This window comes from Pinus tabuliformis, chromosome 9, assembly GCF_031772625.1.
Source record: "Pinus tabuliformis cultivar Carrire ecotype Pingquan chromosome 9, CPIR1, whole genome shotgun sequence".
Classification (NCBI taxonomy): Eukaryota; Viridiplantae; Streptophyta; class Pinopsida; order Pinales; family Pinaceae; genus Pinus; species Pinus tabuliformis.
The window spans coordinates 837252468-837268407 of record NC_142307.1 but is presented as its reverse complement, the minus strand read 5'-3'; the positions used below and the strand labels follow the sequence as shown (position 1 = coordinate 837268407).

The following is a 15940-nucleotide window of genomic DNA, read 5'->3' as shown; positions in this document are numbered from 1 at the left end:
CTGCGGATGGAACTTCTAGAAGAAGGCAGAGATCAAGTCAAATGATCCTAACCATTGATTAGAATCTGATCTGGGTCGTTGATTGATCAACAAGAGGATTATGAGAGGAGACTTGATGGGCACTTGGAGAACACACCAAAGGCAAATACTCAGTTACCCAAGTAAGATCGATTTTCTCACTAGTCGAAGTTCGGCAAGAGAAAATCGAATCAAAGAGAGAGTTGCATGTGAGAAAGAGAGAGAGGGCATCAGCATATTCAGAGAGTGCAAGGCAGCAAGACACAGCGCAAGAAGGGTGATGCAAAAAGAGACAGCACAGAGTCAGTTTGACACAAAGCCTGCGTGGGCAGCTTGACGCAGAGCCTGGGAGAGCAGTTTGACGCAGAGAGGATCAGAAGGATTCCAGGGAAGAAGAAGTGCTTCACCTGGGGTAGAACTTGGTCAAGAAGTGTCTGTAAAATTTCACATTCCTCTTTTGCTAGTTGTGATTTGTACAAGAGAATTTGCTGAAGAATAATAAAAACACTCATCTGTTGCACCGATTGTCCCACATTGGATTTTTCCGGGGACAATTGTCCAAAAATAACTGTCATTGTGGTTGTATTTGTGCTAGTATATTTCCTTACATTTACTTTATGCAATGTTTTAATTGTGAAGGCTGCAGTAGAATATATTTCGATATTTGCCGTAAGAATACTATGGATAACTTATTTCTGAGGTAATAAGTAGAAGCAATAATATTAATCACTGCAGTAGGATTTCGACTTAGAAATTTTCACAACTGGGTGGTCGAACTTCTCAACCCATAATTGATGCCATCTCCAAGCCCTTCGACTTGCTCTTATATTCTCTCGTTAGAGTCTCAATGACTATGATTACATCTCAACCAATGGCTAAGATCAATTTGACTTCATCAATAGAAGCCTCTAGAGCAAAATCAAACTTCCTTAATTAATTAACTTTAATTAACCACTTTTCCTAAGTTAGACTTAGGAAATATTTAAATTGTGGCTAGTTAATTTAATTAAGGCATCTTCAAGTCTGATCTCACGAAACCTTTTCTGGGTTTTGGAGATCATGTGTTCCTTAGCCTCTTAGACATCATCTTAGACTATAACACTTGTCCGCTACAACCAAACTCAAAAAATAATTGTTATCACTCCCTCTTAGCGAGGAAGGTGTTCTCCACTATACCCATATGTTCTTTGGTCCTCCCTAGAGCCTTTGTGAGTATATCAGCGACCTGTTGCTTTGTAAAAACATGTTGTACCCAAACTGATCCACGTTGTTGGTGTCTAACATCTGTGATACCTCCTTCCTTCACATATTCAAACTGATGTGACTCCCTATCACTGGAATTCACTGTGAAGAACAACACTCTGGCAGTCATTGCCCACCATGTTACTGCACATACTTTGATCTCACACTGTTGATGCCCCTACACTACCTCTGCAATGCTGCTATTACTGCTCTACCACTGCAACCATTGCAATAGTGAGTCTCGATCTCCCTCTAAATAAGAACTGGGAAATCTCTGTTGGCTGGAAACCCTCTCATGGAGTTTCTCTCTCGCTGGAACTGCGCCTGCACTCTTCAACTGTCCAATTCATACTACCACCCCATTCACACGCATTTCCTACAATTCGCACTTGCAACTGGAAACTCGATCTCTCCTCATCTACTGAGTCACTGCAACTCTCTCGAGTCTCTGACTGCGCTTTGTTGACCTCTCGATTGTCCTGCTACTTTAACTCTTGGGCTCCGTAGCATAGGTAATGATCCAACTGAGGAATACACAGCAACTAGATCTTATCTACTAATCAAGCCCTCCTTGGCTAGATCTTGTTGAAGAAAGTGTAACTAGGTTCGGTCTTCATAAATATGAGATGTACTTTTGATTCTTGTATTTTGTAAAAGAAAGAAAAATGATTATTCTTATTACTAAGCTTGGGTTTCTTGCCCAAGAAATTTGTTTTATAGGTCAAGCACTAATTGAAAGTGCTTCTAGGATTGTCCTAGGTCAAGAAGTCAAATAGGGACATTGTCATAATATGAAGACCCCATCAGGCATCTTGTAAATTGTAAAAAGAATTATTTTTGTATTTCACTGAGCCTTCCAAGACCAAGTCGGCCTAGAAGCTGGAATTCGTACCCCTAGAAGACCTATATATAGAAGACAGTTCGACCTCATTTGGACACATTCATTCCTCTCTCTCTCATGTGAAGGAAGAAGCAGAAAAGGGCAAGCGAAGAAGGCAGATGAAGGAGAAGAAGTGTTATGGGTTCCTCTCTCTTTCTCTCCACACGTGCGAAGAAGAGGGCCGAAATTATGTAGCTTTTCGCTAGAGTTTTTGTTGTCAAGCTAGGGTTTCATTGTGGAGGTTTGATCTGGTGGCAAAGAGGTGAAGGAAGGGCCAACAAAGTCCCCTTCTAGATCCAGAAGACAAATTAGGTCAAGCAAGGTAGCTGGAGGCTAAGAAGAAGCAGTTATAGCTCACACACGTGAAGTCGCTGCTACTGTCATGGGGCCAAAGTTGCAGATCTGCAATTAGGGCCGAAAAGTTGTGGCTGGAGGTCGAAGTAGTGTTGCTGGAAGAGATTCTGTTGGGTTTGGAAAGCAGTGAAGCAAGCACATTCTTGAGAAGTTGATCTTGGTCTTGGAAGGGCTTCAGTGTTGGTCAAGGGTCTTGGTATTCGTCAATAAAGAATCTATAAGAAGAGATTGAAGGGTATTCCTCTCAAGAGGAGAGGTTTTGCCTTGGCTTGGAGCCTACATCTTGTGTACTTGTATCTTGCTTGTTGATTTGTGGTAGCATCGGATGTGCTCTAGCCATGAAAATTGGTGGACAGGCTAAAGCACATGAGAAAACCAAGACCCAGAAATGGTTTTGACAGATTGTACCCTGTTTGGGAGATATTAAAATAATTAATATGTTTAATGGAGTTCCTAAGTCTAACTTAGGAAAAATAAAATATTAATGGGTATTAATATAAAACTGGGCTAGAAGGTTCCAAAAGTCATGGATCAAACCAAATCTAATCTTAGCCATTGATTAGAGATTTAATCTTGGTCGTTGAAGGACCAACGAGAAAAGTATAAGAAGAGGCTTGAGGGTCAGTTGGAGAACACACCAGAGTGACCAGTCATTCGATTTGCTAGAGCGAGGTTACTAAGCAAAGTCGAATTAGTGATCAGCAGCGAGGGGCAGTGAGTACTGGGCAGAGAGGCAAAGACAGTGCCAAGAGACCAGCGCAGAAGCAGAGAGCGAGAGGCAGCAGCCAGTTCAGGCCACGCAGAGCCCAGCAGAGACAGCGCAGAGGCCAAAGGGACTGCGTCATCCACGCAAAGGCTGCAGGAGTGACGCAGAGGGTCCCAGAGGCTACGCAGTGCCTTAGAGGGCTGACGCAGAGAGGTTTGAGGCTGACGCAGGGCAACAAGAGGTTGACGCAGAGGCCAGAAGGGCCAGCGCAGAGCTTCAGAGATGCTGGAGAGGGTTTCGTGGGACAGGTTTTTTGAATACCTATTTCCGAATAGAGAGTTATTGTTGTCGTGTATTTTTTCTGTCGGGTGAGCCGATTAGGCACCCAGTTGTACTCAAGGAAATACTGCATAATAATAAACCCTCAGAATAGTTGCACCGGTTTTCCCGCGTTGGGTTTTTCCGGGGACATTTGTCCAAAAATAACAGTGTCACATGTGTGTTTGTTTTCCTTCAGCCGATGATCTGTAGATGTTGTGACTGTATTGTGTTTATTTCGATATTTAAATGTTTTAAATAACTTGTTCAAAATTTACAAGTAGAAGAAATAAACCAGCATAATACAGATTAATTTTCTAATGAAGAGACTTAGAAAATTCAACATGGTATCAGAGCGTGGTTGCAGATCACAGGAAAGCTAAAGGCATCAGCTGAGCAGATAGCATTTGCAGCGGATTCCGCTGTCCCGAGTGACAGAGTTGATCCTTGCAGAAAGCGACTAAGGAAGGGTTGACGCAGAGGGACAGCGTCATTAGTTCGGGCCTGAGAGAGGCCAGCACAGAGGCTAAGGAGGGCAGAAACAAGCTCATACAGAGGCCATGAGGGCTGACACAGTTGGTTGAGGGAGTTGTTTTGCCGGTGTCGGGATTGCGCAGAGCCAAGAGGCTCAATCCTTTAGTTACTGGGGCGAAGGAAACTGTGGGCAGTTTGCAAGAGTGAACTTGGTGGGGTACTGTGGTCAGAATAGTACCTAACAGGGCAAAACCAAGGTAGAGGGAGTTGCTGCCGAGGCGGATTTCTAGCCAAGGAATCCGGATCAGTGTTGCAGTTGCACAAACGATCGAAGAGGGGCAACTTGACAGTTGGCAGAAGGATTTCCAGGAGGGAAATCGGGACTCAGAGGGAGTCCAAAAGACAACTTCGAGACGGGAAGTAGAGAGACTCGGAGGAGTCGAACTGAGAACTTCCAGACGGTAAGTAGAGAGACTCAGCAAGAGTCGAACCGAGAACTTCTAGACAGGAAGTAGAGAGACTCAGCAGGAGTCGAACCGAGAACTTCCAAGCAGGAAGTAGAGAGACTCGGAGGAGTCGACAGAGAAGAGCACAGAGATGGTCGTGAATGGGCAGAGGGATCAGGATAGGTTGGACGGAGCGTCCAACTTTGTGGTCTGGAAGGCCAGGATCCTGTCCATTCTAGACAGACATCGCATCAAGGGCTTCGCCTTGAGAGTAATGGCTATCCCAGTTGACCCGGTAGCTAATGAAAGGTACGAGGAGGCAATGGCCAAGGCAAAATGCATCATCCTTGATGGGGTCAAGGATCATGTGGTCCAACATATTGCCGAGAAGGAGATGGCAAAGGAAATGTGGGATACCTTGAAGACGTTGTACCAGCATACTTCCATGCAGAGGAAGATGCTACTTAAGAATCAGCTACAGTCATACTAGATGCAGAAGGGAGAGTAGATAGATCTCTTCCTCGATCAGTTGAAGGAGATCCGGGACCAACTAACTTCCATAGGGGCCACACCGGATCAGGAGTTGATGGTAAGAACCGCACTAAACACAGTCTCCGAGGAGTGGGAGACATTTGTCCAGAGCATACTGGGCAGGGCGAATCTTCCAGATTGGGAAGAATTGTGGGCGGCTCTTCGTCAAGAAGAGATCAGACGGCTGACCAAGACGGGAAGTAGCAACAAAGGAGTCTAGATCAAGAAGGAAGAGGAAGAGGATGCAGCTCTGGCATCTGCGGGAAAGCAGGAGAAGAGGAAGAAGAAGGACCTCTCCAAGGTCAAGTGCTTCCACTGTGGGGAACTGGGTCATTATGCGAACCAGTGTCCGAGGAAGAAGAACAAGGGAGAGGCGTCTGACTCTAAGGCAACGCCAGCGAAGGCGGAGAAAGAAGTCGAGGAGGATGACGATTGTGCCATGAGTGCTCATGTGCCACTAGAGAAGAAGTGGGGAGACATCGAGCTGTAGTCAAGAGGACTACAAGCGATGAGGAGCAGGATCCTTGAGGTACCCAACCTCTTGGATTATACCTTGCTACGGGAGCCTCGAAGAGAGAGTAGCAAAACTGACGGATGTCGATAGAGACAGATGTGAATGAAGCGGCGGAGAGTGCTACAGTGCAGGAATCCCCGAGCAGCGCGAGGCTAGCAGGCTGCAACAGTGCAAGAGACACAGAGAGTGTTGCAACAGTGCAGGATGGCACAGATAGGTTTGCAGTGTTGCGAGCTGCAAAGAGTTGTTGCAGCAGCACAAAGGTCAGTAGAGGGAGCACTTATTAGCGGCAGAGGGAGCTTTAGCATCGGGAGTGTTTCTAACCTGACGAAGATGTCAGAAGTTGGGTGGATCAATTACTTACTTCTTAGTAACTGAGTTGCAGTGCAGTAGCAGTTTGCAGTAGCACGATGCAGCATGATGAGAGGGGGATGCAGTGCAGATGCAGCTTTGGGAGGATGGACCAGCAACAGCACGGATGCAGAGGGAGTTGTCGTACGGATGCATCATTGGTAGAGGGAGGGCCATGGGCAGCAGTACAGGATGCAACAGTGCAAAGGATGTTGGGCGGGGAGGCCTAGCATCAGCACAAGTACCGGTGCCGGATAATCAGAGTGATGCTCAGTGAGGAGTATTACTAGAGCACAGTCCTCGCTAAGATGGAGTGTTGATTTGTGGTAGCTTCGGATGTGCTCTAGCCATGAAAATTGGTGGAGAGGCTAAAGCACATAAGATCTCCAAGACCCATAAATGGTTTGGACAGATTGTACCCAGTTTGGGAGATATTAAAATAATTAATATTTTTAATGGAGTTCCTATGGAGTTCCTAAGTCTAAACTTAGGAAAAATAAAATATTAATGGGTATTAATATAAAACTAGGTTAGAAGGTTCCAAAAGTCATGGATCAAGCCAAATCTAATCTTAGCCGTTGATTAGAGATTTAATCTCGGTCGTTGAAGGACCAATGAGAAAAGTATAAGAAGAGGCTTGAGGGTCAGTTGGAGAACACACGAGAGTGATCAGTCATTTGATTTGTTAGAGCGGGGTTGCTAAGCAAAGTCGAATCAGTGATCAGCAGGGAGTGGCAGTGAGTACAGGGCAGAGAGGCAAAGACAGTGCCAAGAGACTAGCGCAGAAGCAAAGAGCGAGAGGCAGCAGCTAGTTCAAGCCACGCAGAGCCCAGCAGAGAGAGCAGAGGCCAGAGGGACTGCGTCATCCACGCAAAGGCTGCAGGAGTGACGCAGAGGGTCCCAGAGGCTGCACAGTGCCTCATAGGGCTAACGCAAAGAGGTTTGAGGCTGACGCAGGAGGTTGACGCAGAGGCCAGAAGGGCCAGCGCAGAGCTTCAGAGACGCTGGAGAGGGTTTCGTGGGACAGGTTTTCTGAATACCTGTTTCTGAATAGAGAGGTATTGTTGTCGTGTATTTTTTCTCTGTCGAGTGAGCTGGTTAGGCACCCAGTTGTACTCAAGGAAATATTGCATAATAATAAACCCTCAGAATAGCTGCATCGGTTTTCCCGCATTAGGTTTTTCCGGGGACATTTGTCCAAAAATAACGGTGTCACTTGTGTGTTTGTTTTCTTTCAGCTGATGATTTGTAGATGTTGTGATTGTATTGTGTTTATTTCGGTATTTAAATGTTTTAAATAACTTGTTCAGAATTTACAAGTAGAAGAAATAAACCAGCAGAATACAGATTAATTTTCTAACGGATAGACTTAGAAAATTCAACATTGTTGATCTTCTCGTTTTGGTAGTTGTTTAATGATTGAAGAACACACTATAATAACAAGAAGAAGAAGATAATCCTAATAAGTAAAAAGACATCACAAGCAGTTATCATAGTTAGAAGAATCATTAATGTCATCTTTCCTTAGATTCTTCAACATGGTATCGGAGCTATGGTTCGCACAAGGCATGAAGAAGGTCAAATCTATTATGAAGAAGCTTGAAAAGAAGTGTTCATCACTAGCAAGTCTCATCAAGCAAAGTTTCAAAGCAGTGTGGAATAGTCTCCTCTTCCAAAGATGTCAAATCTTCAAAGAAAGAAGGATTGTTCTCAGCCCTCACCGGAACATTTCAAGATGAAAATATATGGGTGATAGCTAGTGGAGCTTCAAAATACATGACTGGATATCACAAGCAACTCAAAACCCTATCCAAAGGAAAGTCCTCATACTCTGTGGAGCTTGGTGGCAACAAGAGCTATCCGGTAAAAGGCATTGGATCTACATCAATTGAGCAGTAGATGAATAATCCCCCTACAAACAGGTCTGATACCATAATTGGTTTCAGATCCTAAACTATCTCCTAAGATCTCTTTAGATCCTAAAATCCTCCTATGAATCATCCTTCATATTTTTGAATATTCGATACATTTCAAATAACATATTACATGTCGATAAGGGAATAATTCTTGATTTTCTAAATAAATCCCTATTTCAACAAGAAAATCAGATACCTATTACATTAATTTTGACTTAAATTAAATTAAGGGAACCCACTCCCTTTAGTAAATGTGGCAAGACACCTAGGTCTTGTTGACTTGAAAAAATGCTCCCACATCAATTTGTTTCCTACTTGAGGTATTACTGATATTTTCCATTCATGGTGATTTTAGAGAAAAGGAGTTGCTGTGAAATGCTATTTTGATTGCAGTCTCACTCATTTGCTGTGAAATGCCATACGTGTGGCTGGTATATGATTTATGTTGGGTTCTTTATAATGCATACATGCTGGTCTTATAATCTTAGAGCTATAGTGGAAAAGACTAGAATGATGTACTGAATTGTACATTTTTGCGGGACGTGATAGATAATAGTGGCCACCTGTTTGTAATGGTTATATATATATATTAATATTACCATGGAAAATGGCCTTAGGGAAACCCTCCAAGCACTTCCTTGCATTCCATGAATGGCACTCAGAGTAAATGCCACTAGTGCAAAACATGTATCCCTAACCCAAAGGGACTCTACCGGACTTGAAACCATGAACTCTCAACAATCTCCACCTTCAAAATGACCAGTTCCAACCAGTTGAGCTAGCTGCTAACCCAAGGGATTTTATATATATAAAACCTTGGGTTATATCAATCAGTTCAAACTGACCATTTTTATATTACATATATATAAAACCTCGGGGTTAACACAATCAGTTTGAACTAACCATTTATCTGTCTATCTATATTTGCACCCAGCAAGCATGTTTGCCACATGTCAAGCTAATGAGAAATTCCATCTAGAGATGAGTTGCACCATTTGCACAACATATATATATGGTCAGTTTGAACTGATTGATCTAACTCAAGGTTTTATATTGATATATATATTTAAAACCTCGGGATTAGCTCAATCAGTTTGAACTAACCATTTATTTATCTAACTATATTTGCACCCAGCAAGCGTGTTTGCCACATGTCAAGCTAATGAGAAATTACATCTAGAGATCAATCAGTTCAAACTGACCATATGTATATAATATATAACCTCGGGGTTAGCTCAATCAGTTTGAAACTTTGAACTAACCATTTATCTATCTATATATATTTGCACCCAGCAAGCGTGTTTGCCACATGTCAAGCCAATGAAAAATTCCAGCTAGGGATGAGTTGCGCCAATTGCACAAAATCTTTCAATTGCCTGAAGGAAAATTAGTTCCGATGTGATAGAATCTCTTTCCTTGTACTATATGATTCAAGCAATGGAATCATAGATAATGCATCACAAGTAGCTAGCTGCGAAGTGGTGAAAAGTTGTCTAGCACTGACCATTAGCAAAAGGATCTCGTATGAGGTTTGGTGGCATTATAGCATCTCCACAAAGGTGGGTGTCTCACTGGACAGGCAACATTATATTCAACATGTTACATACCGTTAGCATGTAAGTAGACAAGCATCCATGCTAATCGTATGGCATTATCCTTCATCTTAATGCGTCTCAAATGTGGTCATCCTGCCCTTATTTGATTATTGGTCAAGTAAGCTGTTCTATGAATATGCCTTCATTTTATAGGCTTTCATCGTATGGTAAACAGACTTGACATACAGTCAATTAACTTCAAAGTTCCCTCTATATAAAAAAATGATGTATACTTTGGATGAAGCACAAGTCATGCGAGTCCAGCACTGGTCCTTCATAATGTGTATTTTCGAGTCAATGTAACTTCTTTCATGTCAGCTAATTACAAAATATAAACAATACCAAGAATTGTGTCACACAATACAGCATCCTCTAACAAACAAACTTTCCTAAACCAACATAACTCAAGTTATTTTCTGAAACTTCACCTGACATTCATCCCTCTTCAAAAAATTTCTTCCTTCAAATAAAAGAAACATAGGTTTGTGCATGTCTGCAATGTCTCTGGCATATTCTAAATTGTCATGTAAGAGCTCACGCATTCTAACAAAACTTGAAAATCTCACACACTGTCTCTCTTGATCACTGTGTTCCTGCACTTTCATAAATGAAAAACTAACCATAAGAATAATTTCCTAGAAAGTGCCAATGCATTGTCGCAAGAAACAAATTAAACAATGGCTAAGTATTCCAACATGAGAAAATTTTCCTAGAAGGTGGCAATACATTGTTGCAAAAATAAAAATGAACACTTACATTAACAGTGGCTAAGTATTCTGACAAAGAGTTCCAATCATATATGAACTTGAGATTCAAACAACTCGAAAAGTTAGCAAATTACATTACACAAGGGCTCCAAAGAAAGATACTCAGGACAATCTTCAGCTTCTGTTTTAATATATTGGGAAGATTTCACTGAGGTGCTTTCAACCAATGGGCTCTGCAGAAAAACCAAAACAGCTTTAGTTTGAACTTTGAAGCATAAGAAACATATATTAACGAAGGTTCCGAAAAGCATATAAAACTGTCTTAACTTTAGAAATTTGAAATTATACAAGTTAAAGAACAATCTAACCAAAATGCCCTAGACAACTGTAACAAAGTCATTTCCTAATTAAGAAAGAAAACAAACATATTAATGTCCCTGATAAAGATAAGATAGGATAAGATAATTTTATTAACGTTCAACAAATGACCACAAATAGGTCAATGAAACTGCTAAGTACAAAAGTGTTGATATACTATGGGCGCAATAAGGCCTCTCTTATAAAAGCCAAAAACAGATCTAACCTAGGATCTAAACTCTATAAACAAGGACATAACACACTGCTGGAAAAGTTGGAATGATAGAAGCACCTCCAAGAGTACAAAGTCAAAAACTCCTTGGAGGGAGGGATGCTTCAAAGGAGAGCACAAAGAGAATAGTACCCACTAGACCTATCACCAGAAGAAGAGGAAACCTGCTCTGTGAGTAATCCCCCTCCATAACTGTATCTCCCCTAGCATTTGAGGCCGGAGAAATGAAACTCCAATAGAGGAGCTAGAAGAACTGGTCCATTGGATGTCTCTTTGTAACAACACGAGGGGCTTGCTGCTGCCTACTAGAAGGACAGTCCCTGTCCCAACATCTGAGTCAACAGCTCCAGATGAGCCTCACCGAAGGAGGCCAGAAGGCCCCCAATGAGTCTCACCGAAGGGGGCCAGAAGGCCCCCCCTAGAGTCTCCCAAATCTGGACCCTACTAGCATGGTGTTGCTATCTATGTGGGCATTGATGCCCTTGACTACCAGAAACACCATGAAAAGGATGTGATCATCCCAATAATCTCCAACCATAGGGGAGGGTTGAGTGTGGAAGACCAGAGAGCACTGCTAATCTAAGTTCCAAAAGAAGATGGAGAGAGAAATCTAAGACTCCCAAATGAGGCAGCATAACCATCCCTGGATCTCATAGTAGACAGGGAACTGGAAAATAAAGTGCTCCTTCATCTCAAGCTTCTGCATAGGACAAAGCGGGCAAATCTTTTCCTCCTAAGGAAACTGATGCTCAACCTCTATCTGATGCCTTTGACAACCTACTCGAAACTAGTCCAAGGGATCCTGAGCCCATGCATCTAGTGTTGTAGAATGAAATGGGGTTGAGCAATGAGCTCCTCTCTCAACACCAAGAATTGTTTTTTGTAGAAATCCATTGGGCTTCAAACCCCTTGGTGGGTCAAACCAAGTGATCTAGATATACTGCTTGTAAATGTAATCTCTGATAATATCATTCATCTCCTGCTTTTTCAACAGAAAACATCCAAGGGTACCAAAAGTATATCCAAATGAAGGCAGGCAATAGTCTTGAGACCTTTAAAAACCACCGACCATGAGCCAATCTCATAAGTCTATTCGAGGTCAGGGCCTCTACAGAGCAGTAAACGAAGTATGGATAACAGTTTCTACCGATAGTTGAGTCAGCGAAGCACCAGCAATGCAATAATGAGACCCATCTAAAATGGTCTCAAGATGAAAAAGGATGAACCGCAAACTCTACCTAAACAATGGCATTGGATATAGTCTTCTTGCTTTATGGCGTACCCAATAACCTTTGTACACTGTAATGACCCATCATTAATCTAGAGAGCTCGAGAATATTAGCATGCATACGATGCATGCATATGATAGCTACATATGCATGTATCGCATGCACTGCACTAGTAGCTATATTCTAAGTTACCTAAAATAATAAATATCCTGACACTCCTCCGTATAGAAAAAATCGCATTCACCCATTAGCACATATTACTTAAATTAATGAGTGCTTACCAATGTTATTAAGTTTAAAAGTGTAAAGTAAAAGGGTTATAAAGAAAATAAATGAAAAGAATTATGTAAATTCTTAAAAAAATCCGGTTATATAATTATCTATTTTGAGCAATTTTTAAATAAAGTATGAATGGATTATTAAAGAGATAAATTAAATCAAATAAAGCCCTATGTATGAACTTAGGACTTTTAATTTAAAAATATAAAAAAATCTTAATCAAAGTAAAGTGACTCATATCAAAATATCCTGAAGGAGAGATACGAAACGGCACATTGAGCAGGTGTCGTTGAGAAGGGAAGCGGTGGACTCATAGATGGAGAGAGAACCACCGCTTATAATGGGTACATAAGAAGAGGCCGAGGGGGAAGAAAGGGAGTCCGGGGGTGTTCTTGGCCTTGGCGGCTATTTGCTGAGAGTGGGAAGAACTGATTCGGGTGCTGTTGGAGGAGGAAGGAGAAATTTATACATACTGGTTATGATTCGGAACTATTGAGCCTTGATTGTTTTGGAAGTTTCTGGGCACGGGGGAACGGTATGCATCGGTCGAGAAGCATACTGGATCGAGTATCTAGGTATATTCGGTTTGGCTGGGTGGTTTTGGTTATTTGGTAATGAGAGCGCTGGAGCAGTCCTGAAGCACCCTCACCGCAACAGCCGTAGCAGGCCAGGTAAGTACTTCATCAATTCAATAATACCATTTCAAACAGTTCAGTAATTTTTACAGTTTCAAACAGTTCAGTAATTTTTACAGTTTCACAGTTCAGTGATCGTTACAGGTTTACAGTTTAGTTAATGACTCTTTAATTTAGCACAGTCATTACATATGGTATCAGAGCTGGTTCAACTTTCGGACCTGTTAAGTTGCAGTAAGATATAAATCGGATATCAAAAAAAAAACCATACTAAAGAACAGAACATGAGGGAGTTCACAGTCTAGCTTAATACTGTGGGAGACTCAATAACATCTGTACACAGTCACAGTCATAGTAGCCAGATGCATTGTGAATCTGTGACAGAGAGCTCCATAATAATTAGTTTTCTTTAGTAATACAGAGTTTTTATTTGGCCAGTGAAGTTTGAAGAAAATTAATTAAACTACGAAGTTGCAACATTATAAATCTGTGGAGAGTCCAAGAATTTGTAACTCAGCCTTGGGCCACATATATCTACACAGTCCGAGTATGCTCAGTCACCCTTGAAGCTGACTTGTTTTGAAAGCATGAGGAGTACAACAATGAAGGATAAAAAGGTGTTTCAGAAGAGAAGTCGCTTCCCTTGACTTTGAAATGAAGGTTAACCTCTAGCTCTGCATTGTTGATCCAAATGTCCGAATTTTTGAACATCTTCTCATCCTTGGTATGTACACTACAATCATGTTTGATCAATGAATTTATCAAAATTTTGTGAAGGGTTTGTTCTAGTAAGGCACTCAAGGCCTTCCTATTCGCAACTATATCTATCCTAGAAGAAAAGAAATCTTCTGTTTATGATCCAAAACTATTTGGCATTGTTTGATACATATGCATCTATGAGAGCCCGCAAACAACAGTCTTCTCCTGTGTTTAGTCCAGAATCGACTTTGCTGAAAGGATATTTTGAGCATGAATCTGTACATAATCTTCTAAACGTGAGGCCCGAGCTTCTCTTCAAAATTTTAACCATTCAAGTCAGCCTTGAAAAGAAGCCTAGCTCACTTTCATCTCAATGGAACTTAACTCAAGCCTCTGTCATAAAGGGAGAAGAGCCGAGTCTCTTATTACATTTTTCAATGCATGAAGGAGAATCAGATCAATGGATTATTAGGCTTATCATCTCATAATTTAAGAAGGATCATTACCTTGGACCGCAGCCTAAAAGGATTAAAACACCTATTCATCTCACAGTGATGTATGTTGACCTGTGGAGACAGTATGACCACCTGGGAGTCCAGCACAACTGTGGTCACTACAGTGTCAAATTCAACTCTTTTAGCATTCTGGGGACTCCTATTGCCGCTCTAATTGGCTATGGTATTGCACGAGGAGGTGCTTCGGCTTGTAATAAATTGCGGAATGCTGTGTTTTCAAGGCATTTTAAACATACAAGTTTGGTGCTCCACTTGCGTGGGTTACATCTCTTGCTGTTGGCGGTTATGGTGCTTTCACCTTGTTTGTGGCACAGTGGCGGACCAAATTTCGACAGCACAGCACTGTCAACGGCTATGGCTCTGTGCTCACAAGGCATAATGGCTGGAACGATGACTGTTGGTGATCTGTCCGAGATGAATGTGCAACTATCAATGGATGGACTCAGACGCACCGACATCAGCGTTAAACATCGAACCGACTTTCAATGGATGGGCTCATGTCAATGGATGGATTTCGACTTGTCCGATGCCAGCTAAACGATGGCGTGTTAAAATAAAGCGTGAGTCTGATAGTTAAGTGACGCGTGAAGAATTACGTGCCCCATGGGCTGTTATGTGTCATTACTCGCCGACATAGGGAGATTTTCTATCGGTGCCCGCCGTTTAGCTTAAATAAACGGAGATTTTCTTGGTTTTGAAGAGAATCCGTTAGATATTCACGAATTTGAAGGTTCTACGGCGGAGTGCCTGGGGAGGAAAATGGGGATGCCGACCAGCGCTGCCGTATCGCCCTTCGTGCCATCCGCTGCTGGGTCTGCGTCCGTGATGCCCACATTGCCAAGCCTTAGCGACGCGGAAGAATTGATAAACTCGGTGAGACTTTCATATTCGACTGTGACGGCGTGATATGGAAGGGCGACAGTTTAATTGCCGGCGTGCCGGAAACTTTGGACATGCTCAAGAATGGGCAGATGGTGGTTCTATGGTTGGCGCATTAAGAGGGTCAACTCAGAAAGAACCTATTGTTGTTGGGAAGCCCTCAACGTTCATGACGGATTATGTTTCCAAAAAGCTTGAGATGTTTCCTTTTCAATCTTGGAAGCTAAAAATTCAAAAAAAATTGTAAGCAGTCCAACCTATTATCCTTTGAGGATTTATCTTCCAAGCTGGACAAGAAAGAATCATCAAGAAAGTAGTTATTAACCATCTTCCCCATTGTCAAAGTCTAGCAATGGAATGCATTAATAAGCTCCTACACCGTACTGTTCTAGATAGATAGCCCTGGGCTTCAGCAACAATTATATACAATGCAAAGACTATAGGGGCGGTTATTCTCCCTTTCAAAGGTATGACATTCAAATCTTACAGGCATTCCCTTAAATTAATAGAAGCCTTTGCTTCTTGCATGGAAAAGAAAAAAAGAAGAAAACTCTGTTGGAAATCTATAAAATATCTCCCACACAATGAATCCCTTCCTTTTACAACATAAGGAATAGAAGTGGCATCCATGTCCAACAAAATTAAAAGGTTAGATTTTGATTTCACATATTGAACTGTATATGCACGACTCTCTACATGTGATTTTGGCAGTTCATTTTGTTCTTCTGAATGCGCTATAGTGTGTAAAAAAAAAAATAGGTTTGTTCTAGTGTAAAATAGTCTATTTCCGATTTGTTGCATGTACTCATATGATTGTGTTTGTAAGACAATTTTATCCCCAACTCCTCTATACTGCAAGAGACCAATCTAATTCTTTTCCTTAAACCATTGAACGTGTAACATGATTAATATAAAGATTCCAAAGTTATGAGAGTGATCCAGGGTAGGCCATAATCCTACAATCTAGAACAAGAATAAACCGCAGTGGCTTACAAAAGTAGCAGCCCACTAAATTCTCCAATGTACGAAGGAATTTCACCAGAAATCATGTTGTTTCTTAGCA

The 15940-nt window shown here is 41.7% G+C and overlaps 1 protein-coding gene across 7 annotated transcripts in view; it reads right to left on the bottom strand.

Moving 5' to 3' along the window:
• The window catches only part of LOC149151393 (uncharacterized), a 344366-nt gene that overhangs the window by 219482 nt on the left and 108944 nt on the right, over window positions 1-15940 (bottom strand). For 6 of the 7 annotated variants that reach the window (XM_089439365.1, XM_089439364.1, XM_089439362.1 and 3 more), the window contains 2 exons: window positions 10187-10285; window positions 9774-9938 (listed from right to left, as the gene is read on the bottom strand). In XM_089439365.1, coding sequence (XP_089295491.1) covers window positions 9774-9938; window positions 10187-10285 — 264 coding nt within the window. The remainder of the gene's footprint in view (window positions 1-9773; window positions 9939-10186; window positions 10286-15940) is intronic. The other variant, XM_089439363.1, reaches the window with a different exon arrangement.